Source organism: Salvelinus alpinus, chromosome 19, assembly GCF_045679555.1.
Source record: "Salvelinus alpinus chromosome 19, SLU_Salpinus.1, whole genome shotgun sequence".
In the NCBI taxonomy this organism is placed as follows: Eukaryota; Metazoa; Chordata; class Actinopteri; order Salmoniformes; family Salmonidae; genus Salvelinus; species Salvelinus alpinus.
This window is the reverse complement of record NC_092104.1, coordinates 33935039-33960211: the sequence shown is the minus strand read 5'-3', so window position 1 is coordinate 33960211 and position 25173 is coordinate 33935039. Positions and strand designations below refer to the sequence as shown.

General features: G+C 42.1%; 2 protein-coding genes across 4 annotated transcripts in view; both read right to left on the bottom strand.

Annotated features, from left to right (window-relative positions):
- Nucleotides 1-14900, bottom strand: part of LOC139545400 (glycerol-3-phosphate acyltransferase 4-like) — a 31022-nt gene extending 16122 nt beyond the window's left edge. Inside the window, exons 1-4 of one of the 2 annotated variants that reach the window (XM_071353125.1) lie at nucleotides 14803-14900; nucleotides 12848-13477; nucleotides 7146-7215; nucleotides 6754-7054 (exon numbers count right to left, since the gene is read on the bottom strand). In XM_071353125.1, the coding sequence (XP_071209226.1) occupies nucleotides 6754-7054; nucleotides 7146-7215; nucleotides 12848-13021 (545 nt within the window). In that variant the 5' untranslated portion in view covers nucleotides 13022-13477; nucleotides 14803-14900. The remainder of the gene's footprint in view (nucleotides 1-6753; nucleotides 7055-7145; nucleotides 7216-12847; nucleotides 13478-14802) is intronic. The other variant, XM_071353126.1, reaches the window with a different exon arrangement.
- An 871-nt stretch (nucleotides 14901-15771) lies between these two features.
- LOC139545399 (DNA-directed RNA polymerase III subunit RPC4-like) lies at nucleotides 15772-23921 on the bottom strand. Of its 2 annotated transcripts, none has more exons than XM_071353124.1 (9): nucleotides 23818-23921; nucleotides 20315-20483; nucleotides 20169-20212; nucleotides 19893-20050; nucleotides 19658-19782; nucleotides 19388-19559; nucleotides 19027-19277; nucleotides 18782-18934; nucleotides 15772-16656 (listed from the first exon to the last, which is right to left on the bottom strand). In XM_071353124.1, exons 2-9 carry the CDS (start codon nucleotides 20480-20482, stop codon nucleotides 16537-16539), a joined length of 1191 nt encoding a protein of 396 aa, XP_071209225.1. In that variant the 5' UTR covers nucleotide 20483; nucleotides 23818-23921; the 3' UTR covers nucleotides 15772-16536. The 2 variants fall into 2 exon arrangements, with proteins under 2 accessions (XP_071209225.1, XP_071209224.1); XM_071353123.1 differs by having other exon boundaries at nucleotides 23763-23915.
- Nucleotides 23922-25173: the final 1252 nt, after the last annotated feature.

The following is a 25173-nucleotide window of genomic DNA, read 5'->3' as shown; positions in this document are numbered from 1 at the left end:
GACCAAGTTCATAGTGAAAGGCCTACACCCCTTTACACTGTAGGGAGATGAGCAAGGCACTCAACCCCAAATATACCCCTCCCTCCTGGAGTTACCTCAGTGACACATTGATTCCTACCTGGTATGGTGTAGAAAAGGCCAATGTGATCGCTGAGCTGAAGGACGTGCCAAAGCTGGCCATCACATCAGACGGGTGCACCGGCCTCTGTCAGGACCACTCACGGTTACAGTGCACTACACAAGCCAAGGCAGTGTAAAACAGAGGTCCTCCACACCAGGGCAGTGTACAAATCGCAAACAGGCGAAGTAGTGGCAGAGGAGATCTCAGACATTCTGGAAGAGTTTGAGATAGAGCCGAGCAAGATTGTAACTGAGTGTTGATAATGCTGGCAATATGCCAAGTTGCCATCAAGAGGCTACACATCCTAAAAATAGGATGCTTGGCAAACACATTGAATCTGGCAGCACAGAAAATCTACAGAATGACTTAAACGGGCAGCCCGAAACAGAGCAGTGGTCGTGTGGTTCAAGAGATCCTCGATGTCCAAAACAGTATTGAAGGAAAAGCAGAAGCTCATTGGTAAGAAGCCAGTTCAATCTATTAAAGTATTATTTAGAAATTCCCACATTTAACAATTTAATTCAATATTCAAGTGTGTGGTAATTAAATGTCTGTTGTTGTTTCAGGCCTTCCGCAACACTTAATCATCCTTGATGTCAAGACCAGATGGAACTCGCACTATCTAATGATAGAAGATTCATGGAGCAGTATCCAGCGATCCAAGCAGCAGCCTTGGACCCACGACTGCGAAAAGCAATGACCAAGGACAACCTGGACCATCTGAAGGAGGAGGACTTCCATAAGGCTGAGGAGTTTGTCCAGCTCATGGGAATCCTCTATACATCCACACTGTGTGTCATGTGAAAAGAATGCCACGTGGACAGAACATACCCGTCCTCCAAAAACTGGAAGAGCACTTCACTGTGAACATGAAGACAGGTTTGTGGCAACCATCAAAGAGAAGGTGTGGGAGAACCTCTCCGAGCACTATCAGGATGAGGACATTCCAGCCTTCCTGCATGAGGTCACAGCAATGGACCCCAGATTTAAAGGGAGGCCGGTGAGTGACACCACCTGGGACAGGCTGAGGAAGGCAACTGTTGAGGCCAATGTGACTAGAGCAACACCAGGGCTGTCAGAGGAGCCGGAGCAGACAGACAGAGCACCAGGAGGAGTCTGAAGGAGGATGAGAGGAAATGGAGGAAACAGTCCCTCCATTGTACAAAACAAGGAGTGCCTTGGAGGAGCTGTTCTCAGAAGAGGACAGGGAGTTGTGAGGTTGACGATCCAACAGGACACCTCGTCCCTCATCGAGCATGTTGACCTAGAGGTCGAGCTCTACAAAGGCCTGCCTCCCATCCCCATGGCTAAAGATCCTGTGATGTGGAGGTGGGAGAAGAGAGCTACTCTGCCCCTCACAAACATTGAAACAAGCTACCTCTGTGCTCAAGCCTCCTCCACCCCTAGCGAGAGGGTATTTTCGACTGCAGGGAACACAATAAGCCAGGAGAGGTCCCGACTTCTAGAGAAAGACCAACATATTTGCCTTCTCTGGAAGAAGAACTGCTAGTCCTTTTGCAGCCTACCTGCATGCCCCAACCGTGTTGCTCTACACCACTGTATTTTCTTTTGCAGGAAAATAGTTTATTTCATTTGTTTTACATTTCCATCATCACAACATGAGTCTATAATAGTGATTTGTTCAAAACATTACTGTTTATTTTGCTGTAAATAGTTTATTTTAAATTTCAGTAAATAAGCAATGTTAATTCTGTCCTTAATTTGTTTTGTTTTTCTGTACATTTTTTTTCTCTCCCCCCCCCCGATAAGAATACCGTTAAAGTACCGGATCGATAAGCAGTATCGGTAAGAGTAGGAATACAGTTAAAATCTTAAGGATACCTATCCCTACTCCTGAGAGCCATCATGGCACTTGATGGTTATTACGACTGCATTTGAAGAAACGTTCAAAGTCCTTGAAATGTTCTGCATGTCTTAAAGTAATGGACTGTTGTTTCTCTTTGCTTATTTGAGTTCTTCTTGCTATAATCTGGATTTGGTCTTTTACCAAATAGGACGATCTTCTGTATACCCCCTACCTTGTCACAACACAACTGATTGGCTCAAACACAAGAAGTAAAGAAATTCCACAAATTAACAACGCACCCCTGTTAATTGAAATGCATTCCAGGTGACTGCCTCATGAAGCTAGATGAGAGAATGCCAAGAGTGTGCAAAGCTGTCGTCAAGGCAAAGGGTGGATAACTTTGTAGAATAATATATTTGAGATTCTTCAATGTATAACTTTTGACTGGTACTGTACGTTCCCTCAATTCTCTAGAATGTAGAGAAAGGGGCAATTCCAGAGGATGCTATGAAATGAATCTAAAAACAGTTATTTTCCCTGTCTTTATAAAACAAGAAATTAATCATTGTTCTCTACAATATTGTAACTTAATATACTTGTACTTGACAGTGTTGACGAAATTAGAAATGTAAATTGCTTTGACCGTTGCTAGTTTAGACTTCCGTCGCATCTCTTCCATATTTGGCATTGGGAGGTGCTCTCATGAAGGTCCACTGACCGAAAGCTCAGCAACATTTAAATATTTTTTTTACTGTTTATCCAGCATTTGGAGATGGAACCATTTGGATAAGTTACCAATGGTTGGACCAATCAAAATCAAACTTGATACCCTCATTATTTTCATGTCCAGATCCATAGCTTTCATTGGCGATCAATCTACATTTAGAGTGTCTATGGCGATTTAAAGGGAAAGAATCAGAAATACACTATGAAAACAGGAACACTGTCTTCGGAGGGTGGATATTGAAATTTAGTCTGTTAGCTTTGTAAATAAATATATATTTAGTACTTATTTTGCATTCCGCAGATTTCATTTAGAAAAAGCCCATGTCAATCACAAACCGGCCGCCGCTAGTTAGCTTGACAGTTGATGTCCAAAGTCAGTCCCGTTGTCACGGAGCAGCGCCACAGAGTTAAGTTAATGCTAAATTCTCTAAACCATATACAGTAGAGGTTGACCGATTAAATCGGAATGGCCGATTAATTCGTGCCGATTTCACGTTTTCATAACAATCGGAAATTTTGGACGCCGATTTTGCCGTTTTCTGTTTAAAAAAAAACACTTTTATTTAACTAGGCAAATCAGTTAAGAACACATTCTTATTTTCAATGACGACCTAGGAACGGTGGGTTAACCGCCTTGTTCAGGGGCAGAACGACAGATTTTTACCTTGTCAGCTCAGGGATTCAATCTTGCAACCTTACGGTTAACTAGTCCAATGCTCTAACCTCACGAGGAGCCCGCCTGTTACGCGAATCCAGTAAGAAGCCAAGGTAAGTTGCTAGCTAGCATTAAACTTATCTTATAAAAAAACAATCAATCATAATCACTAGTTATAACTACACATGGTTGATGATATTACTAGTTTATCTAGCGTGTCCTGCGTTGCATATAATCGATGCGGTGGGCATTCGCGAAAAAGGACTGTCGTTGCTCCAACGTGTACCTAACCATAAACATCAATGCCTTTCTTAAAATCAATACACAGAAGTATATATTTTTAAACCAGCAAATTTAGCTAAAAGAAATCCAGGTTAGCAGGCAATACTAACCAGTTGAAATTGTGTCACTTCTCTTGCGTTCATTGCACGCAGAGTCAGGGTATATGCAACAGTTTGGACCGCCTGGCTCGTTGCGAACTAATTTGCCAGAATTTTACGTAATTATGACATAACATTGAAGGTTGTCCAATGTAACAGGAATATTTAGACTTATGGATGCCACCCGTTAGATAAAATACGGAACGGTTCCGTATTTCACTGAAAGAATAAACGTTTTGTTTGAGATGATAGTTTCCGGGTTCGACCATATTAATGACCTAAGGCTCGTATTTCTGTGTGTTATTATGTTATAATTAAGTATATGATAGAGCAGTCTGAGCGATGGTGGGCACCAGCAGGCTCGTAAGCATTCATTCAAACAGCACTTTCGTGCTAATCCCGAGATTAGGCTGGTGTAACCGATGTGAAATGGCTAGCTAGTTAGCGGGGTGCGCGCTAATAGCGTTTCAAACGTCACTCTCTCTGAGACTTGGAGTAGTTGTTCCCCTTGCTCTGCATGGGTAACGCTGCTTCGAGGGTGGCTGTTGTCGATGTGTTCCTGGTTCGAGCTCAGGTAGCGGCGAGGAGAGGGATGGAAGCTATACTGTTACACTGGCAATAGTAAAGTGCCTATAAGAACATCCAATAGTCAAAGGTATATGAAATACAAATCGTATAGAGAGAAATAGTCCTATAATAACTACAACCTAAAACTTCTTACCTGGGAATATTAAAGACTCATGTTAAAAGGAACCACCAGCTTTCATATGTTCATGTTCTGAGCAAGGAACTTAAACGTTAGCTTTCTTACATGGCACATATTGCACTTTTACTTCTTCAACAGTTTGTTTTTGCATTATTTAAACCAAATTGAACATGTTTCATTATTTATTTGAGGCTAAATTGATTTTATTGATGTATTATATTAAGTTAAAATAAGTGTTCATTCAGTATTGTTGTAACTGTCATTATTACAAATACATTTATATATATAAAATTTAAAAAAAATGTTTAAAAAAAATACATTAAAAAATAAATAAAAAACGGCCGATTAATCGGTATCGGCTTTTTGGGGCCTCCAATAAATCGGTATCGGCGTTGAAAAATTATAATCGGTCGACCTCTAATATACAGTGCATTCGGACGTATTCAGACTCCTTGACTTTTTCCACATTTTGTTAGGCTACAGCCTTATTCTAAAATGGATTTAGAAAATAAATAACACAAAAACCTCATGACAAAGCACAAACAGTTTTAGAAATGTTTACAAATGTATACAAAAGACTGAAATATCATATTTACATAAGTATTCAGACCCTTCACCCAGTACTTTGTTGAAGCACCTTTGGCAGCGATTACAGCCTTGAATCTTCTTGAGTATGATGCTACAAGCTTGGCACACCTGTATATGGAGAGTTTCTCCCATTCATCTCTGCAGATCCTCTCAAGCTCTGTCAGGTTGGAAGGGGAGCATCGCTGCACAGATATTTTCAGGTCTCTCCAGAGATGTTTGATTGAGATCAAGTCCGGGCTCTGGCTGGGCCACTTAAGGATATTCAGAGACTTATCCTGAAGCCACTCAAGCGTTGTCTTGGCTGTTTGCTTAGGGTTATTCTCCTGTTGGAAGGTGAACCGTCACCCCAGTCTTGACGTCACAGTGCTCTGGAGCAGGTTTTCATCAAGGATCTCTGTACTTTGCTCCGTTCATCTTTCCCTTGATCCTGAGTAGTTTCCCAGTCCCTGCCGCTGAAAAACATCCCCACAGCATGATGCTGCAACCCCCATGCTTCACCGTAGGGATGGTGCAATGTTTCCTCCAGACGTCATGCTTGACATTCAGGCCAATGAGTTCAATCTTGGTTTCATCAGACCAGAGAATCTTGTTTTTCATGGTCAGAGTCCTTTAGGTGCCTTTTGTCAAACTCCAAGCGGGCTGTCATGTGCCTTTTACTGAGGAGTGGCTTCCGTCTAGCCAGTCTACCATAAAGGCCTGCTCGGTGAAGCGCTGCAGAGATGGGAAAACCTTCCAGAAGGACAACCATCTCCACAGAGGAACTCTGGAGCTTTGTCAGAGCGACCATCGGGTTCTTGGTCACCTCCCTGACCCCCCGATTGCTCAGTTTGGCTGGGCAGCCTGCTCTAGGAAGAGTTTGGAACCACCAAGACTTCTTCCATTTAAGAATGATGGAGGCCACTGTGTTCTCGGGGACCTTGAACGCTGCAGGAAGTTTTTGGTACCCTTCCCCAGTTCTTTTTCTCAACATAATCCTGTCTTGGAGCTCTATGGATAATTTCTTCGACCTCATGGTTTGGTTTTTGCTTTGACATGCACTGTCAACTGTGGGACCTTGTATAGGTGTGTACCTTTCCAAATCATGTCCAATCAATTGAATTTACCATATGTGGACTCCAAATCAAGTTGTAGAAACATTGCAAGGATGATCAATGGAAACAGGATGCACCTGAGCAAAATGTCAAGTCTAACAGCAAAGGGTCTGAATACTTACGTAAATAAGCTGTTTATTTTTTTATACATTGCTACAATTTTGAAAAACTTGTTTTTGCTTTTTATGGGGTATTGTGTGTAGATTGATTGGGGGGGGGAACTATTCAATACATTTTAGAATAAGGCTGAAACAACAAAAAAGTCAAGCTGTCTGAATACTTTCTGAATGTACTGCATGGTATAGACATGGTTTGTATTGTTAGTATAGTATTGTTTTTCTGACGCAATTACCTATTGAATGGACATTTTTATAAACCTTGAAATAATTATTCATTTTATGGGTGAACACAATACAGGTTACTGTATAGCTCAATTGATAAAAAAAAAATTCTGGTGTTCTTAAGTTCTATGTTGTGTTCCTTACTTTTATTAGTTAGAGCCCTGCCTATGGCCAAATGTTTGTTTGTTTATATGTTCTCAGGAAGAAACATGGAGAAGTGTTTCTGATGTTAGCCTGTCAAACACATTTGTTTCCACATGTCAGAAAACAGAGAGCACTATTATTGAACCAACCAGCACCCCATCTGATCCCTTGAGCTAACCTTGACCCTGTCTTACCTGAGAGGCAGCAGGAAGCCGTAGCGGATCACCACCCCCAGCCCCCAAAGGACCGTCAGCCTCAGGCTGATGTGCTGGAAGTTATAGTTGCTACGGGTCAGCAGGTTCCATGACTCCAGCTCCTCAGCAGAAAACCTCTTGGTCACCTCGTCGTCCATGATACTCTCCACTCCTCGCCGGCAGAAGTAGAAGATGTCAGACATCTCAAACGCAGAAGCGGAGTCCAGGTCCCGGTTACTGCCGCGGCGCCGGATCTCATTAATCTCCTCCTCCAGGGAGGTGGGCTCTTTGGCAATGATGGCTGCAATGCCCCAGGGAGACATGGGAAATGGTTAACACCTATAAACCAGACAAACTCATCAACAACACAGAACACACAGCCTATCACTCACCATTCGAGTAGGGCTTGTACAAGAGATGGTTGTTGTCCTTGGCTCCTCTTTCAATTCTATGCGTGGCCCACTACAAGAAAAGTAAAGTAGACAGGTCAGGGATTTGTCTGTCATTGAAATCCTTGGTCAGGCCACCTAAGTGTTTTTTTGGGTTGCCTAAGTCCAAACTGTAGTTAAAAATATATACACTACCAGTCAAAAGTTTGGACACACTCATTCAAGGGTTTTTCTTTATTTTTACATTGTAGAATAATAGTGAAAACATCAAAACAATGAAATAACACATGGACTCATGCAGTAACCCAAAACGTGTTGAACAAATCAAAATATGAGATTCTTCATAGTCGTCATCTTTTGCCTTGACAGCTTTGCACACTCCTCGCATTCTCTCAACCAGCTTAACCTGGAATGCTTTTCCAACAGCCTTGAGGGAGTTCCCACAAATTCTGAGCACTTGTAGGCTGCTTTTCCTTCACTCTGTGGTCCAACTCATCCCAAACCCTCTCAATTGGGTTGAGGTCAGGTGATTGTGGAGGCCAAGTCAACTGATGCAGCACTCTCCTCCTTGGTCAAATAGCCCTTACACAGCCTGGAGGTGTGTTGGGTCATTGTCCTGTTGAAAAATAAATGATATAGTGGGACTGAGCGCAAACCAGATGGGATGTAGAATGCGATGGTAGCCATGCTTGTTAAGTGTGCCTTGAATTCTAAATAAAAATCACAGACAGTGTCACCAGCAAAGCACCCCCACACAATCCCACCTCCCCCATGCTTCACGGTGGAAACCACACATGCAGAGATCATCCGTTCACGAACTCTGCATCTCACAAAGACACAGCTGTTGGAACCAAAAATATCACAATTTGGAAACGTCAGGCCCAAGGTCCATTGTTCGTGTTTCTTGGCCCAAGCAAGTCTCTTCTTCTTATTGGTGTCCTTTAGTAGTAGTGGTTTCCTTTGCAGCAATTCAACCATGAAGGCCTGATTCACGCAGTCTCCTCTGAACAGTTGATGTTGAGATGTCTGTTACTTGAACTCTGAAGCATTTATTTGTGCTGCAATTTGAGGCTGGTAACTAATGAACTTATCCTCTGCAGCAGCGGTAACTCTTGGTCTTCCATTCCTGAGGTGGTCCTCATGAGAGACAGTTTCATCACAGCACTTGATGGTTTTTGCAACTGCACTTGAATAAACATTCAATGTTCTTGACATTTTCCAGATTAAGAAATGAAGGTCAGTCAAAGTAATGATGGACAGTTGTTTCTTTTTGCTTATTTGAGCTGTTCTTGCCATAATATGGACTTGGTCTTTTACCAAACAGGGCTCTCTTCTGTATACCAACCCTATTTTGTCACAAATCAACTGATTGCCTCAAACGCGTTAAGGAAAGAAATTCCAAATTAACAAGGCACACCTGTTAATTGAAATGCATTCCAGGTGACTACCTCATGAATCTGGTTGAGAGAACGTGAAGAGTGCGCAAAGCTGCAATCAAGGCAATAGGTGGACACTTTGAAGAATCTCAAATATTTTGATTTGTTTAACACTTTTTTGCTTACTACGTGATTCCATGTGTGTTATTTCATAGTTTTGATGTCTTCACTATTATTATACAGACGTAGAAAATAGTAAAAATAAAGAAAAACCCTTGAATGAGTAGGCGTGTCCAAACTTTTGACTGGTACTGTATATAATATTGGAAAAATTTAAATAAAAGCTAGAAAGTCAGGGATAATTTAAAATTCCAAAAACAATGAATTCAGCAGTACTGATTTTGTTATGTTTGAGCAAAAGAACAGCATTAGCCAAGGCAAAAATGCCTTGAATTTCAGGAAATTCGCTTTAAACGGCAACATTCTCTCTAAGCTCCATGACAGAACGTGTACAATTGCAGGAAATTACCTTAAAAATTGCTAAAATGTCTCAGCTACATGGAGAAATGTTTTGAATAGCAAGCAGGAAATGAACACATTTCTCTACACCACCAAAAAAATTTTTAAAGCATTTACACAGCACCAATTTCCACACCCTGCAATGCCCACCTAAACCCCTTTTTGATCCAGAAAAGATCCTGCAGGTGTTAGCCCGTTACTTCCTAGAGAAACATTCTGCCTCAATCTCATTCAGACAATAATCAAATTCTAAATAGACTTTCCATTTTTACTTTATTTCACATAAAATGACCAAAACAGCTTCATGCTTTATTACGGGAATTATGTGGCAGTTTGACAGGTCAGATAATACAATTACAGATAGGCCTACATTGATATGTCCATTATATTTTATCTACAACACTTGAGTTCATAAAGACGTGCAGTAAATTGCGGACATGTTATCAACAAGTGCCATTTCCAATAGGCCAATATTGCACAAGACAAACACAGTATAACATAAAGCAGTTAATTCTACTAGGTTGATAAGGTATTTTGCTATTAGTTTGATATTACTATTCCAGGGCAGCTAGCGATTATGAGGGGAGTCTGTCACCATGGAAATCATTAGAATGATTTGTTCTCTATTTTTTTATTAAATGCATTCACATAGTAATTTTCCGTTTTATGTAGGCCTAAAGGAAAATGCTCACCTAAGCTGAATGAAGTGCAGATGTCCATACTGTATCTGCACACCTAGACAAACACTAAAGTATGAGGCTGGAAATGGACAGTGTTGCCCATACCTTAGCAACAACAGGCAGAGCAGGGAGGAGGAAGTGGGAGGGGATCCGCTGTTCTCAAACTTTTACGTCAACCTCTGGCACTGAGCTGGGAGCAAGTTCACACAACACATCACATCTTTATAGGATCCTGATGTTCACAGACAGGGCGAAGAGCAGCAGAATTCTGCTGCCAGAACATTCCAATCTGCTCAAGCATCTATCTTACACATACATGACACTCCAATACAGTTCTTTGAGCCAAATGGCTAATGGAAGTATCTCAGGGCACCTAGTTAGAAAAATGTAATGTATAGACTGTTCACATTCTAAAAGGCTTTACTAGGCAACAGGCCTTGACAGCAGTTAAGGTTCACCTGATCAACTTCACAACATTCCTCTGACAGGACAGGAAAACTGGACATTTACAAGACTGACCACTTGTGGACAGGATCACAACAACATAGTAAGAGGCAAAGCATCTTTGCTACTAAGCGGTGCCAGGCCAATGTCAACAACACTACAGGACAAAGGACACAGTTCTCTTTAGAAACTGAAATTGACCATCCCAGCTTTTGAAAGGATAACACTGCTCACCGAGGGGAGATTTTACAGTTGGTTGGCCGCAACAAAATCCTTACTGACATGACAATACCATGACATGTGAATCATAAGACTAAAGTGCAGCTTATAGGGACACAAATGTGTTTGCTTTGGTTTAGGCTAGTAGATGAAGAACATAGCAATCCTGTTGAGTCTGAACTGGAACAGGGCAAATCAAGGCCAGCACATGGCTTAGGACAAAGGGGTGTGGCAGCACAGGATTACATATTACTAACCAAAAAAAAGAGCTGTTGTGTGATACCTCTACACTCACTTCATAGCCTAGACTGAGTAGGAGTTACGGGGTCCTCCTTGTTCATTCTCTCCTTCCCATTCTCTAACACTGCAGTTGATGCAATATTGTTGAACAGAAAGTGCTTTGTCACCAATCTGGTATAAAAGCCAGCAGGTATTCCTTGTGAGACTGACCTTCTCTGCATGAGATCTGGTGTACTAACCATGAAGAGAACATTCAGGTTCATACCCTAGATAGCAAGACAATTCCCATAGCCCAGCTCACACATATCAAGATTATGGGGTTACATTCGTGAAATGTTACCAGCAGCAAAGGACGTGATTTTCACGTTGGAGACTTGACTCATCCAAGCAATACCAAAGTCTGTCTTCGCACAAACCAAGAAGGAAAATAAATCGGTCATACTATCACTCACCTATCTTTACCCTTTACACGGAACCCAAACCGGCCGCGTGCGCCATCGTGCATCAATTTATTTTGTCCCCCTACACCAAACGCAATCACGACACGCAGGTTAAATTATCAAAACAAACTCTGAACCAATGACATTAATTTGGGTACAGGTCAAAAAGCATTAAACATTTATGGCAATTTAGCTAGTTAGCTTGCACTTGCTAGCTAATTTGTCGTATTTAGCTAGCTTGCTGTTGCTAGCTAATTTGTCCTGGGATATAAACATTGAGTTGTTATGTTACCTGAAATGCACAAGGTCCTCTACTCTGACAATTAATCCACACATAAAACGGTCAACCGAATCGTTTCTAGTCATCTCTCCTCCTTGCAGGCTTTTTCCTCTTTGAACTTATATGGTGATTGTCATCTAAACTTTCATAGTATTACGACACCGACAGGCAACACAGTTCGTCTTTCAATCACCCACGTGGGTATAACCAATGAGGAGATGGCACGTGGGTACCTGCTTCTATAAACCAATGAGGAGATGGGAGAGGCAGGACTTGCAGGGCGTCAGAAATAGGAATGACTTCAATTTTAGCCCTTGGCAACGCAGACGCTTGTTGACGCACACGAGCAGTGTGGGTGCAATAATTGAATAACATATATTCCTAAATTGATTTTGCGACGCGAGCGGTGTGGTCAGCCTGTAAGCTTACTTCTCTCATAAAAATGCTGGTAGACTAGGCTTGGCACTACTGCGAGCTGAGAATATCTCCCGCTATCTCCCTCCAGCCCATTTATTTCTGCCACTACAACTTTCTCTCAAAGGGTTTGACTGGAAACTGCTCACAGGCTTTCTGTCAACACATACAGCAGAGGATGACAGAGGGAGATAACCTTCTCTGGTTTCATCTCACTAGTGATAGGTGAACAGACAGCTAGGCTAACTCCGAACAACCATTGAAACTTTTGATTAATCATATTGAGAGACACATGATCCCATCAACAGGCTAAACAAGAAAGTGAATGTTGATAATGTAGGGTCAGAAGCACAGATCCCACAAAGTCATGTTCATACCATAAACATGTAGCCAGAAGAAGATTTTTAGTACCCAGGTCTGTACTGTTCTCTCCATAGTTACATAATGAGGAGGAGGCAGGGCCCCTGGTCATCATGTAATCTCCACCCACTGAATGCACGGCTGTCTGGGTACTAGTGGTAAAAGGTCACTGTGAAGCCAGAGTTTTTAATGACTCTCTTGGCAGTGACCCATTATATTGTTGAGTCATTGATTAGAGTGGTGCTAACTTTATGCTTGTGTGCTATTGCTATTACACACTCATTATACCCATCTTATATTACATGTCCTGCTTCGAGCTCTCTGTGACAACAAAGGTGTTTGTCGTGACTTCATGTGAAGCAAATGAAGCACATTGTAAATATGGACCTGAACTGAACTCCCGCAATAGAGAGTTGATGTCGGAGGTGAGGGATTGAAGGTGGGGAGGTGCACATGACCTACACTAAACTAAATCCCATTGCTAAATCCCAGTTTGGGTCAGGTGCACTGTCAAACAAGGAAGTGCCACATCACTGCACACAGTGAGTATAATAATCCATGCACTCCACTCAAGTCTACGTCAGTCATAAATGTTGTGTGACATATGCCTACCATCTATTCTTGATCATTCAAATTAATTATGCATGTGCAAATGTCTGATGTGACATCCTATCTGACCACAAACTGATAACATCTGTGAACCCCTGCAAACAGTCAAGTGGTTCCCACTCACCTCAAAGATCTTCAGTAAGGTTTTCATGTAGAGCCGGCGAATGCCAAAGGACACTCCAAAGATGGCAGGCACGATGATGAAGACGAGCAGTAGGGTGAACCACACAGTGAAGGAGATGCCCAAGAGAATGCACAGCAGGTTATCAAAAGGGTTGAAGTCTAAGAATGGGCCCATCTTGAGGCTTTAGGGGGCAATGGGGAGATCCTACTACACAGAATATAAAGGCTACCCAACAGCAGGAGGAGACAGTGCCGCACTTGTCCGCCTTTTAGGACTCAGTCTCAGTTCTCAGCCAGAGCAGTGCCTTCATTAAGACGTCTGAGGGACCAGACTCCTCCTCACACTGGTCAGTGAATCAATGTCTGTAGAGGACAGCATCTTGCTGCTGTCTCCCAGCTTTATAGATATGTTATAGCAACTGGGCCTTCCAGTCTATCAGTTCAGTTGTTTTCTTTAGCTTCTTATCATTCAAACTTATTCAAACTTATTGTGGGGCTACAATGAATTTTAACTCAAAATTAAAATTCCACTACTACCAAACATTTTTTTATGGACCCTGAAAGGGTTTGAGAATATTGTGCATTGAAAGAATCCAAAAGTTGCAACTGTTTAGTTGAGTATCACATGTACCTGAAAGAGATGTAAACAAAAACACAAGGTCAGGCCTAAGAGCTGGTCGATACTAGGAAATTCGGAGAGTTCCGACTTGCTAACTCGTTGTAGAATGTGTGTCCCACTTGGGAAGTAGCAGAATCAACCAATATGAAGCTTTACGCAAATAATGTAAATTAAAATGAATTGCGCATGATGCTAGCGTGGCGTCTCTCTCCTTCAGATTATGATGACTCAAATGTTAGGATGGTCAGGCCAGCCAAGTATGTTCTTCGTAACATTAGTTAGCTAACGTTAGTTCTTTGTAGCTAGTTACAAGTTCTTGCAATTACTAACAGCACTATATATGTTTAAAAAACGCTACTATTTCCACTAAACATCACTCCTCGCTCCAGTCACGACATGTTATTATAACATCGGAAGCCGGCAAGTTAGCTATGTAACGTTAGCTGGCTGGCTGATAACATTTTGGTGAGGGGCTTGCTATTGCACAGTATGAGAATCGAGAAAATTATGTACGTACATTTTCTGACTGTTGCAATAATTTAACACCATCTCCAGCAGACCAGGAAGGGAGAAATTACACGGATTCTAGCTAATAATGTGTCACGATTCATGCATCCAATCCGTATCACACTTTTAGGCTAGCCAATTAAACTAAACTCCACGAATTACAATGGAGTTGAGCAACTCAACAAATTACGACGGAGTTGAGCAGCCACTGGTGTAGGCGGACTGGATTTCAGCAGCCAAATAGCCTGCATTTACACATTAATTGCGGGCTATTCTTAAATCATAGAGTTGAGTCGGCATGGCAAGCTAGGCTACTAGCTAGGCTAGTATTATGAGTACTCTGACTAGGTGGAATGCAGCTACGACCAGAAGTGACTTTTTCTTAGCAGGTTAGAAATTGCACATCAGTTTAGAAGTAACATAGCAGTTTGGGATAATTAGGTTAAGAAAAGGGTTATGGTTAACTAAAATGCTGTTAGTTCTAACCTGCTGTACTCTCTCACTATTTACCACAGCCACAAAGTCTAAATTGGCTAGCTATATAGTACAAATTCATTAAACGAAACTTTGCTTGTGTGTCTTAATTTAAGATTAGGCATAATGTTAGCAGTGTGGTCAACGTTATGTTAAAAATCACATTAGGACAATTGTAGAAATAGGCGGGGTTTAGACGTGATCACTTTGTGGCTGTGGTAACCATTGACGCTGTACACCATCTATTCACAAACAATATCAAGCAGTCGATTTGTTGTGCTACGTTAGCTTTCTATCGTGGAAGATGAGATACAATTTCCTGAAACGTGGGTAGATAGCTACATTAATGTACTAACCTCACATTGTTGTCTCCACCCGTGGCCAACGGACAGTTGCATAGACGTAAGGTGATGAACGATGATGGTGCGCATCAGATGTTCCTGCGAGAATCTCGTCGGCTTTGTGGTCTCGTTTTTCAGCAAGAACAAAAACATCCTTCCTCGTCTCTAAACTGACATCTGGTGGTAGGACGTGGAAACACCGGCGCATTACTTAATGCTGAACACAAAATACATGTATATAAAATACATAACAGTAGGCCCAGTGAGGGAAATCACACATATGATTTAGTTGCGTAAATGCATTGGTGGAAAAAGTACCCAATAGTCATACTTGAGTAAAAGTAAAATACACCTTCAAATAAAATGACTCAATTAAAAGTCACTCAGTAAAATACTACTTGAGTAAAAGTCTAAAAGTATTTGGTTTTAAATGTACTTAAGTAAAAGTATAAATAATTTAAAATGTCTTATATTAAGCAAACCAGACAACACGATTTATTTTTTAATGTACAGATAGTCAGGGTCACAGTTCAACACTAAGACATAATTTACAAACGAAGCATGTGTTTAGTGAGTCTGCCAGATCAGAGGCAGTAGGGATGACAAGGGATGTTCTCTTGATCAGCGTGTGAATCAGACATTTCCTGTCCTGCTAAGCATTCAAAATGTAACGAGTACTTTTGGGTGTCAGGGAAAATGTAAGGAGTAAAAAGTACATTCTTTTCTTTAGGATTGTAGTGGAGTAAAAGTTGTCAGAAATATAAATAGTAAAGTACATATACCCCAAAAAACTACTATAGTAAAAATACTTAAGTTCTTCAAAATACTTATGCAATCCACACTAGACCCTGATAAATCCTCATCTCGCATCATGTAAAGTTGAAAAGATATATATCACAATGAAAATGTTTGAAGCATAACAAGTGACCTAGACCTTAAAGCTTCAGTGCTAATATAAGTATATGAATACATAAAGCACACAGGAACTTTTGTTATTTTTATTCATCTTACATCCAGTCATTTAGGTATGCGTTTTACAGGATACCACATGGGAAATATTACTGCTCTACTCATCCCTCCCAAGCTTAGACCTGAGTGTGATCTGCTTACAAAACTGGAATAGGACCGGTGGTGTAGAGGGTAAACACAAGTAAATGCAGTTTACCCACCTTTTGTGTGACAGTTTACCGACCTTTTGTGTGACAGTAAAAAAAAATACATTTTAAAAATGGAAGCAGAGCACGTTCATTTTTACAGCGCGACCGGCAATCAGAGTTTACCCACCTATTTTCTTTACCACTACATCACTAAATAGAACATTTGGAATTTGGCACATTCATGTAGGCTAATCATTTTTAATGAGAGAATACTGTACCATCCCTTTATTAGAGTCATTTAGCACACATCTCAAACAAGGTAATCTTTCTCCATCGCTTTCAGCAGAGAAAAATAAATAAAATGTTCTGTAAACAAGCCAACTTTTCTTACAAACTAGTGGTAGGAAATCTGTGTTACAAGACTTTCTATTTCACATTCTGAAACTATCCAGGGACAAGTTACAACAATGGACACCTGAAAAAACATGTATAGGTTTTAGGTGCCATGTTTGCTTGTGGTACTACTGTCCTTATAGACCTTATACAGCACTGCACGGTCTGTGTTATTCTGTATGTGGTCCCCACTGTACTGTAGAAACCCTGGCCTAATGGTGGGTGCTTATATTTGTCCTGGTCATCCTGTCCTGGTTCATCATACTCTGTTCTCCAGCAGGGCTTCGAAGTCTGGCGAGCAGACCAATTTGTGTTTGATGTGACCCAGCACTGACAAGTCACCAGTCCGGCCCTCTCCTGTTCCAACTGACACCAGCTCCTAAGGGGGTGGGGGGAGAGGCAATTATATTGGCACACTTGCACTTTGCTTTAATAATTCCTAATTTGTCTAAAATAAGTTTAATTTGAAAAAAAGGCATCATGAAATCAGCAGTGTCAGGTGTTTTGTGGTCCAATGTTCAACCCAGTGTCCAAATATTGAGTCTCCATTGAAGGTTGTGGGTCTTTCCAGCATGACAACGACCCCAAACACACATCAAAAAGCACACAGGAATTGTTAAGAGGATATGCTGGACTGTTCTTGAGTGGCCAGCGAAGATTCCAGATCTGAACCACATCCAAAACCTATGGCGAGATCTGAATACAGTAGTTGATGGAGGGGCCCCTTCAAAAATTGAAGAATTAGAGCAGTTTGCTGTTGAAAAGTAGGCCATATTGTCAGTAGAATGGTGAAGCAAGCTTATTGATGGCTACGATAAGTGTATTTCTGCAGATATTTTGGCCAAAGGCTGAGCAACCAAGTACTAGCTCCAGGGTGGCAATCATTTTGTCCATTCCCTTTGTCTTTATATTTTTTTATTCAAATTGTAAACTTAAGTTTAAAAAATTAATTGTTTCTGCAATGTTGAAAATCCGATAAGGTGTGGTGACCAAAAGTGTTTTTCAATTTCAACTTATTTTAGAATAGGGAATTATTTAAGAAAAGTGCAAAGGAGCCAATATTAATTGGCCACACCTGTATGTTTACATACAACTACAGGGAAGTGAAGATTTGAAGGGAAATTCCACCCTTTTTCCAACATCAAATTCATCACCAACATCAACATACACTACATGACTAAAAGTATGTGGACACCTGCTTATTGAACATATAATTCCAAAATCATGGACATTAATATGGAGTTGGTCCCCGCTTTGCTGCTATAACAGCCTCCACTCTTCTGGGAAGAATTTCCATAAGATGTTGGAATATTTCTGCAGGGACTTGCTTCTATTTCAGCCACAAGAGCATTAGTGAGGTCAGGCACTGATTAGGCCTGGCTCGCAGTAAGCGTTCCAATTCATCCCAAATGTGTAAGATGGGATTGAGGTCAGGGCTCTGTGCAGGCCAGTCAAGTTCTTCCACACCGACCGTGACAAACCACTTCTGTATGGACCTCGCTTTGTGCACAGGGGCATTGTCATGCTGAAACAGGAAAAGGCCTTACCCAAACTGTTGCCACAACATTGTAAGCACATAATCTAGAATGTCATTGTATGCTGTTGCGTTAATGGGGCCTAGCCCGAACCATGAAAAACAGCCCCAGACCATTATTCCTCCTCCACCAAACTTTACAGTTGCACTATGCATTGGGGCAGGTAGCATTCTCCTGGCATCCGCCAAACCCTGATTAGTCCGTCGGGCTGCCAGATGGTAAAGCTTGATTCATCACTCCAAAGAACGCGTTTCCACTGCTCCAGAGTCCAATGGCGGCGAGCTTTACACCACACCAGCCGACACTTGGCATTGTGCATGGTGATGTTAGGCTTGTGTGTGGCTGCTCTGCCATGGAAACCCATTTCATGAAGCTCCCGACGAACAGTTCTTGTGCTGACGTTGCTTCCAGAGGCAGTTTGGAACTAGGTAGTGAGTGTTGCAACCGAAGACAGAATTTCTTCTTTTTTCTTTTACACACTACGCACTTCAGCACTCGGCGGTCCCGTTCTGTGAGCTAGTGTAGCCTACCACTTCGCGGCTGAGCCGTTGCTGCACCTAGGCGTTTCCACTTTACAATACCAGCACTTACAGTTGACTGGGGCAGCTCTAGCATGGCAGAAATGTTAAGAACTGACATGTTGGAAAGGTGCCATCCTTTGACGGTGCAACGTTGAAAGTTACTGAGCTGTTCGGTAAGGCCATTTTACTGCCAATGTTTGTCTATGGAGATTGCATGGCTGTGTGCTCTATTTTATACACCTGTCAGCAACGGGTGTGGCTGAAATAGCCGAATCCACTATTTTAAGGGGTGTCCACATACTTTTGTACATATAGTGTATATGAAAACATCAGATTTCCATGTTTTGTAGTAAAAAAAAATAGAAAAAGATAAGTGTTTCTGGTGACATCATCCGTAGACACTAATTTTAACCAACTATGAGCAGCCAAAGGTTGTGTTTTCTCTGACCTGGAGGAAAGCGCATGAGGTTCCTAGAGCCACATCTAGTGTGACATGCCCCAGTATGAGCTGCACCCGACCAGACTTCCGAACCAACAGTCGTCCCACCAGACCCTCCTGCAGGTCTCTCAGATGGCAACTGTTCTCCTCCTGCTGCTCCTCCTATTCCACAGAGGACAAACAAACTGGTCGTATACAGAGTACACAGAAGCCTTGCTCTCTGAACCACATATTTAATACACCTGAATACCTACTTGAGATTCACTTTTCAATAGCATGGACTGTCCATCCTCTGACTGCATCTCTGTCTTCACTGGCCTGACCTCTTGGGTGGGCGGCTGCCCTGGTAGAGAGTCAGGGAGCTGGATGAAGAACAGCTCCTCCACTTTGCTCTGACTCCAGGTCTCCAGCAGCTCAGGTAAAACTTCAGGCTCAGGGAGTGGAGGTCGTCTGAAAGTGGGTTCCATCTTCTTGACCTCTGGAGCATCTTCTGGCTCCTGCTTCACTGAAGAGAGGGAGGGAGACAAATGGCCTAGACAGTTATAGTAGATTGTTTTGCTGTTTCATTTGAACTGACATGAATGTTGGTGATGTAAGAGCTGTGATTATAGTTACCCTTGACTGCATTTGTTCCCTCCGTGGCCTCAATGTCCTCCTCAGACTTGTCTGGTTTGAAGGCTATATCAGTGACATCACTTTCTTCCTTGAATCCCCACCCTGACACAGCCAGGGGCAGCTGAACAGGGCAGCTCCTTACATCACTCCTTAGGTGAGGGTCATCCAGGAACTGGTGTAAATTAGTTGTAAATTACTCATAAGTGGACAAGAAACTAAATAATTATTGTACAGACAGTATGATGAGACATAGGTACATGGAGGACTCACATTGTCTCGTTCCAGATTGCGCAAAATTTCTTTGGTCTCTTCCTCAGTCTCCCTCTTCTCCTTCTTAATGTTGATGATGGGTGAGGGACCCACACTTGGTGCATCTCTCTCACCTTCATAGCCGCCTGAAACGAGCACAGGAAGAAAGTTCAAACGAAATGATACATCATTATGGTAATGATACCATATAACAAATGTTATGGAATTCCAGCTGAATGAATGACCCTGATCCTACCTCTTTTCTTCATCATCATCTCTGCAGGCCCTTGCTCAAAGATAGAGTGGGACTGGATGACTTCTGGACGTCCCCGGCCCCGACCACCCCTACCACCTCGCTCACGACCCCGATCATTCTCTCTCCTTTCCCTCCTTTGCCCAGCCTCAACCTTCTGCCTATAGTAGAAGAAAGTAAAACAACTCTGTTAACAACATATGGTCCTTTAGTATGTGCTGGAAAACATTTTCAGTATCATGCAACCACACATATTGTCACAGACAGAACTGAACTTACTCTTCCTTAGCTTTTCTGCCAATAATGTTAGGGGTGAAGGTTTTCTGAAATATAAAACATTGAGGTCAAGATGGACCTAGTTAAATAAATACACAAGTGCTGGTGATAGACCATTAAAAACACTCCATACAATTCACTGAGCCTACCTTCTTCACCCCTCCTAAGGTGAGGTCTTTGGTGCGCATGGAAGGGAAGCGGCCGGTGGAGAGGGTAGCTGGAAGCCGGCGTCCCATCACCAATCCCCTGCCACTCCCTCCAGGCGTTGCTGGAGTGCTAGAGGGGCCACCAGGGTCGCTTGAGCCTGGCTCCGCCATCCTGGACAAAGCAAGTAGGGAGAAAATGGTATAGGAAAGCTAAATGGATAACTATCCACACGGCTTCATTCAATATGTCTTCACAAGAACACCTACAGTATATCTGCATGTAGCCCTTATGACTACAATTCCATTGGGTCATTCCACATATCTATATGCTGCCTGAGGTAAATGCCCTGATGTGACACTGCCCGATATCATGTAAAAATGTTCACAGCATGATATACCTCACAACATAGCCGCAGGAAGTAGGGGTGCAGAAGCACTCCCTGAAAAAAATCTGGATTTTTTTTTTTTTTTACAAAAGTAGTGCACTAGGCCTTTACTAGTCCTGTATTAATTGGATGATATAGCCGCCTGTAGCGCGGGGGGAAAATACGTTAATAAATCGCAGCACCCCGACCCCCGAACTACTTCCCGCGGCTATGGCTCACAATTAATGATTAGCTTTTTTTTTACGCTTGTGATTGGCAGTGAATGATAAAGCTCACAGATTGCAAATTCTCACTGGTCCTTTGCTTGTGCCAGATTCTCTTTTAGCCATTGAGGTATTAAAATAACGCTCTTTGCGCAAGTTTCCACTAGATAACACAGCCAAAGTCAGATTCCACACCCACAAGGTGCAAACTGCCTACAAAATGTGTATTTATTATTTGTGTATCTGTGACATTTACTGCTTTGTTAGGAGCTAGTAACATAAGCATTTCACTGCACCTGCTATAACCGCTGCTAAACTGTGTATGCGAGCAATAAACATAAAGTTCCAAAAGGTTTCTAAAACCATATCGCATGCAAGGATTAATAACGTTTCTAAACGTTAAAACAGAGCGTCAGGATTGTAGTTCACATGGAGCCAGCTGTGGTCCATACCTTCAGCTGAGAACCCAAGAGAGGGACCCGCTGGCCTTCAAATCAAGTTGTATTTGTCATATGCACCGTATACAACTGGTGTAAACTTTACTGTGAAATACTTGCTTATGAGCCCTTCCCAACAATGCAGAGTTTAAAAATAATAATAAAAATACTAACACAAGAGGAATAAAATACACAAGAATGGAGCTATATAGAGGGAGTATCAGTACCAGATCAATGTGCAGGGGTACGAGATATTTGAGGTAAATATGTACATAAAGGCAGGGTAAATTGACTAGGCATCAGGATAGAAGAGAGTAAAATAAAGAACAGAGTAGCAGCATCTACTGATGAGTAAAAGTGTGAATGTGTGTGCAGAATTTGTATGTTTGTGTTGCGTTGGTATATGTGTGTGTATGCGTATTAATGGTACCAAATCTGCGCTGACTATCTTGCACTGACCCTACGCACACTCACTAGACTATATATACACACCATATTAACACACTACATTGACACTCCCACAAACATTCCCCACACACTAGGTACCATTAATTGACTATTTAGCAGTCTTATGGCTTGGGGGGGTTGAAGCTGTTTCTGAGCTCGTTGGTCCGAGAGCCGATGCTCCGGTACTTTTTTCCAGACGGTAGCAGAGTGAATAGTCTATGGCTTGGGTGACTAGAGTCATTGGCAATTGTTCAGGCATTCCTCTGACACCACCTGATACAGAGGTCCTGGATGGGAGGGAGCTCGGCAATGTACTGGGCTGTCAGCACCACCCTCTGTAGCACTTTGCAGTTGAAGGCGGTGCATTTGCCATACCATGCAGTGATACAGCGCTCGACCCGCTCCACAACAGCCCTGTCGATGTGGTTGGGGGAGGGCTCTCCCCTTTCACCTATAGTCCACGATCAGCTCCTTGGTCTTACTGACAATGAGGTTGTTGTCCTGGCACCACACTAACATGCTGAGCCATCGCGCGCATGTTGATTTTGTCCCCACACACCAGACACGATCAAGACAAGCAAGTTGAAATATCAAAACAAACTCTGAACCACCTATATTAATTTGGGGACTGGTCAAAAAGCATTAAACACTTGCCTGCTGTTGCTAGCTAATTTGTCCTGGGATAGAAACATTGGGTTGTTATTTTACCTGAAATGCACAAGGTCCTCTACTCCGACAACTAATCTACAGATAAAAGGGTAAAACTTTGTTTTCTAGTAATCTCTCCTCCTTCAGGCTTCTTCTTTGGACTTTATATGGCAGTTGGCAACCAACTTTAAGGTGCATTACCACTATCAACTGGAGCGTGGACCTCAGTTCATCTTTCAATCACCCACGTAGGTATATGCTCCTAAAAACCAATGAGGAGGTGGGATTTGCAGAGCATTAAGCTTCACAAATAGAACCAAGCTCTATTTTAGCGCCTGGCTACGCAGACACTCGCGAGCAGTGTGGGTGCAATGACTGAATAACATGTGTATATTTATTTTGCAACACTCGCCCACATGACGCGAGTCGGTGTGGTCAGCATGTAAGTCTCTGACATCCTCCCTGTAGGCTGTCTCATTGCCGAAGGTGATCAGGCCTACCACGTCTTGTCGTCAACAAATTTGATGGTGTTGGAGTCGTGCGTGGCCACGCAGTTGTGGGTGAACAGGGAGGGGACTAAGCACACACCCTTGAGGGGTCCCCGTGTTGAAAGTCCCCCTTGAGTTCTCAATAACACTCCCCAGTAGGAGCAGTCCTCCATAGGAATTAATGGAATTCTACAGTATTTCTACTAAATATTAAAGCAAAATTTACATATATATATTTTTTGTAGTGGGGACAGTATCATTAGTCATCTCTAAAAATTATACTTTAAGGAAAATGTTACATTTTTTGTTTAGCTCACATAATGTAATTTAAAAAGTATACATTAAGACAGAGGTGTCAAACTCATTCCACGGAGGGCCGAGTGTCTGCAGGTTGTTTTTTCCTTTCAATTAAGACCTAGAAAACCTGGTGAGGGGAGTTCTAATTAGTGACCTTAATTCATCAATCATGTACAAGGGTGGAGCGAAAACCCGCAGACATTCGGCCATCTGTGGAATTAGTTTGACACATGTACATTATGGTGTCCGCAATAGAATAAACGTTCCAAAAACTATAATGGTAGGGGAGTGCCAAGATGGAGGCTTCAACGTAGCGTCATCTATTGTATATATAAATAATTGGAAGGAATGCGCATAGCTTTATATTTGTCTTTGATACCACATTCTTCAAGTTTTAGAGCCTATGCTATTGGTAGTTAGACAACGTTATAGCTACCACAACTGAGAATCAAGAAGTTGTCAACACATGGCAACAATGCATGCTGGTTACATTAGTTAGCAAGGACTCTGACTGCGTTTAGATATTGTTGTCTTATTACAATTACCTGATTACTTCTACAGATGTTCACCAAACCAAGATTGCGTTTAAATGTACTGTACCCCTTCTATAAGTAAAACCGTGTCAATTTCTTCAGCCAGTCGTCTACTCAAAAAGTCAACATTGACTGCTGTACAGCGCCATGACAGATAGACGTGACGTTGCATCTTGTGTTTTTTGAGGATCAAACATGCGCATGATTTCTTCTTCTTCTATGGTATAAAGGTGCTATACAAACAACCGTTTCATGTGCATGCTGCCTCCTACTGTGCTGGATTGTGCGATCAATCATGGGTACTAATTCTGTACTACAAAGAAAATACACTGAACAAAAGTCTATACGCAATATGCAACAATTTCAAAGATTTTACAGTTCAGATAAGGAAATCATTAAATTGAAATAAATAAATTAGGACCTAATCTATGGATTTCACATGACTGGCAATACAGATATGCAACTGTTGGTCAAAAAAAAGGTAGGGACGTGGATCAGAAAACTAGTCAGTATCTGGTGTGACCACCATTTGCCACAAGCAGTGCTACACATCTTCTTCGCATAGAGTTGATCATGATGTTGATTGTGGACTGTGGAATGTTGTCCCACTCCTCTTCAATGGCTATGCAGTGTTGCTGGATATTGGCGGGAACTGGAACACGCTGTCGTAAACGTCGATCCAGCACATCCCAAACATGCTCAATGGGTAACATGACTGGTGAGTATGCAGGCCATGGAAGAATTGGGACATTTTCAGCTTCCAGGAATTGTGTTTGCAACATAGGGCTGTGCATTATCATGCTGAAACAAGAGGTGATGGAGGCGGATGAATGGCACGACAATTGGCCTCAGGATCTCGTCACGGTATCTCTGTGCATTCAAATTGCCATCGATAAACTGCAATTGTGTTCATTGTCTGTTGTGTTATGCCAGCCCATACCATAACCCCACAGCCACCATGGGGCACTCTGTTCATAATGTTTACATCAGAAAGTGCTCGCCCACACGACGCTATACACATTGTCTGCCATCTGCTCCGGTACAGTTGAAACCGGGAATCATCCATGAAGAGCACACTTCTCCAGCATGCCAATGGCCATCAAAGGTGAGCATTTCCCCACTGAAGTTGGTTACGACGCCGAACTGCAGTCAGGTCACAACTTTTGAGAGAAATAAGCTTTTTGTACTTATGGAACATTTCTAGGATCTTTTATTTCAGCTCATGAAACATGGGACCAACAATTTACATGTTGCGTTTATTTATTTTTCTTCAGTATAAATAAACAAATCCTTAATAACTTCTAACAAACCTTCCCCCTCCACAAAACCCTCCCAACCTCATCAAACATTATCTCTATCATGCTGAGACTCACCCTTAGGATTATTCAGCATTTCAAAAATCATGTCAGCCATGACATCTGTT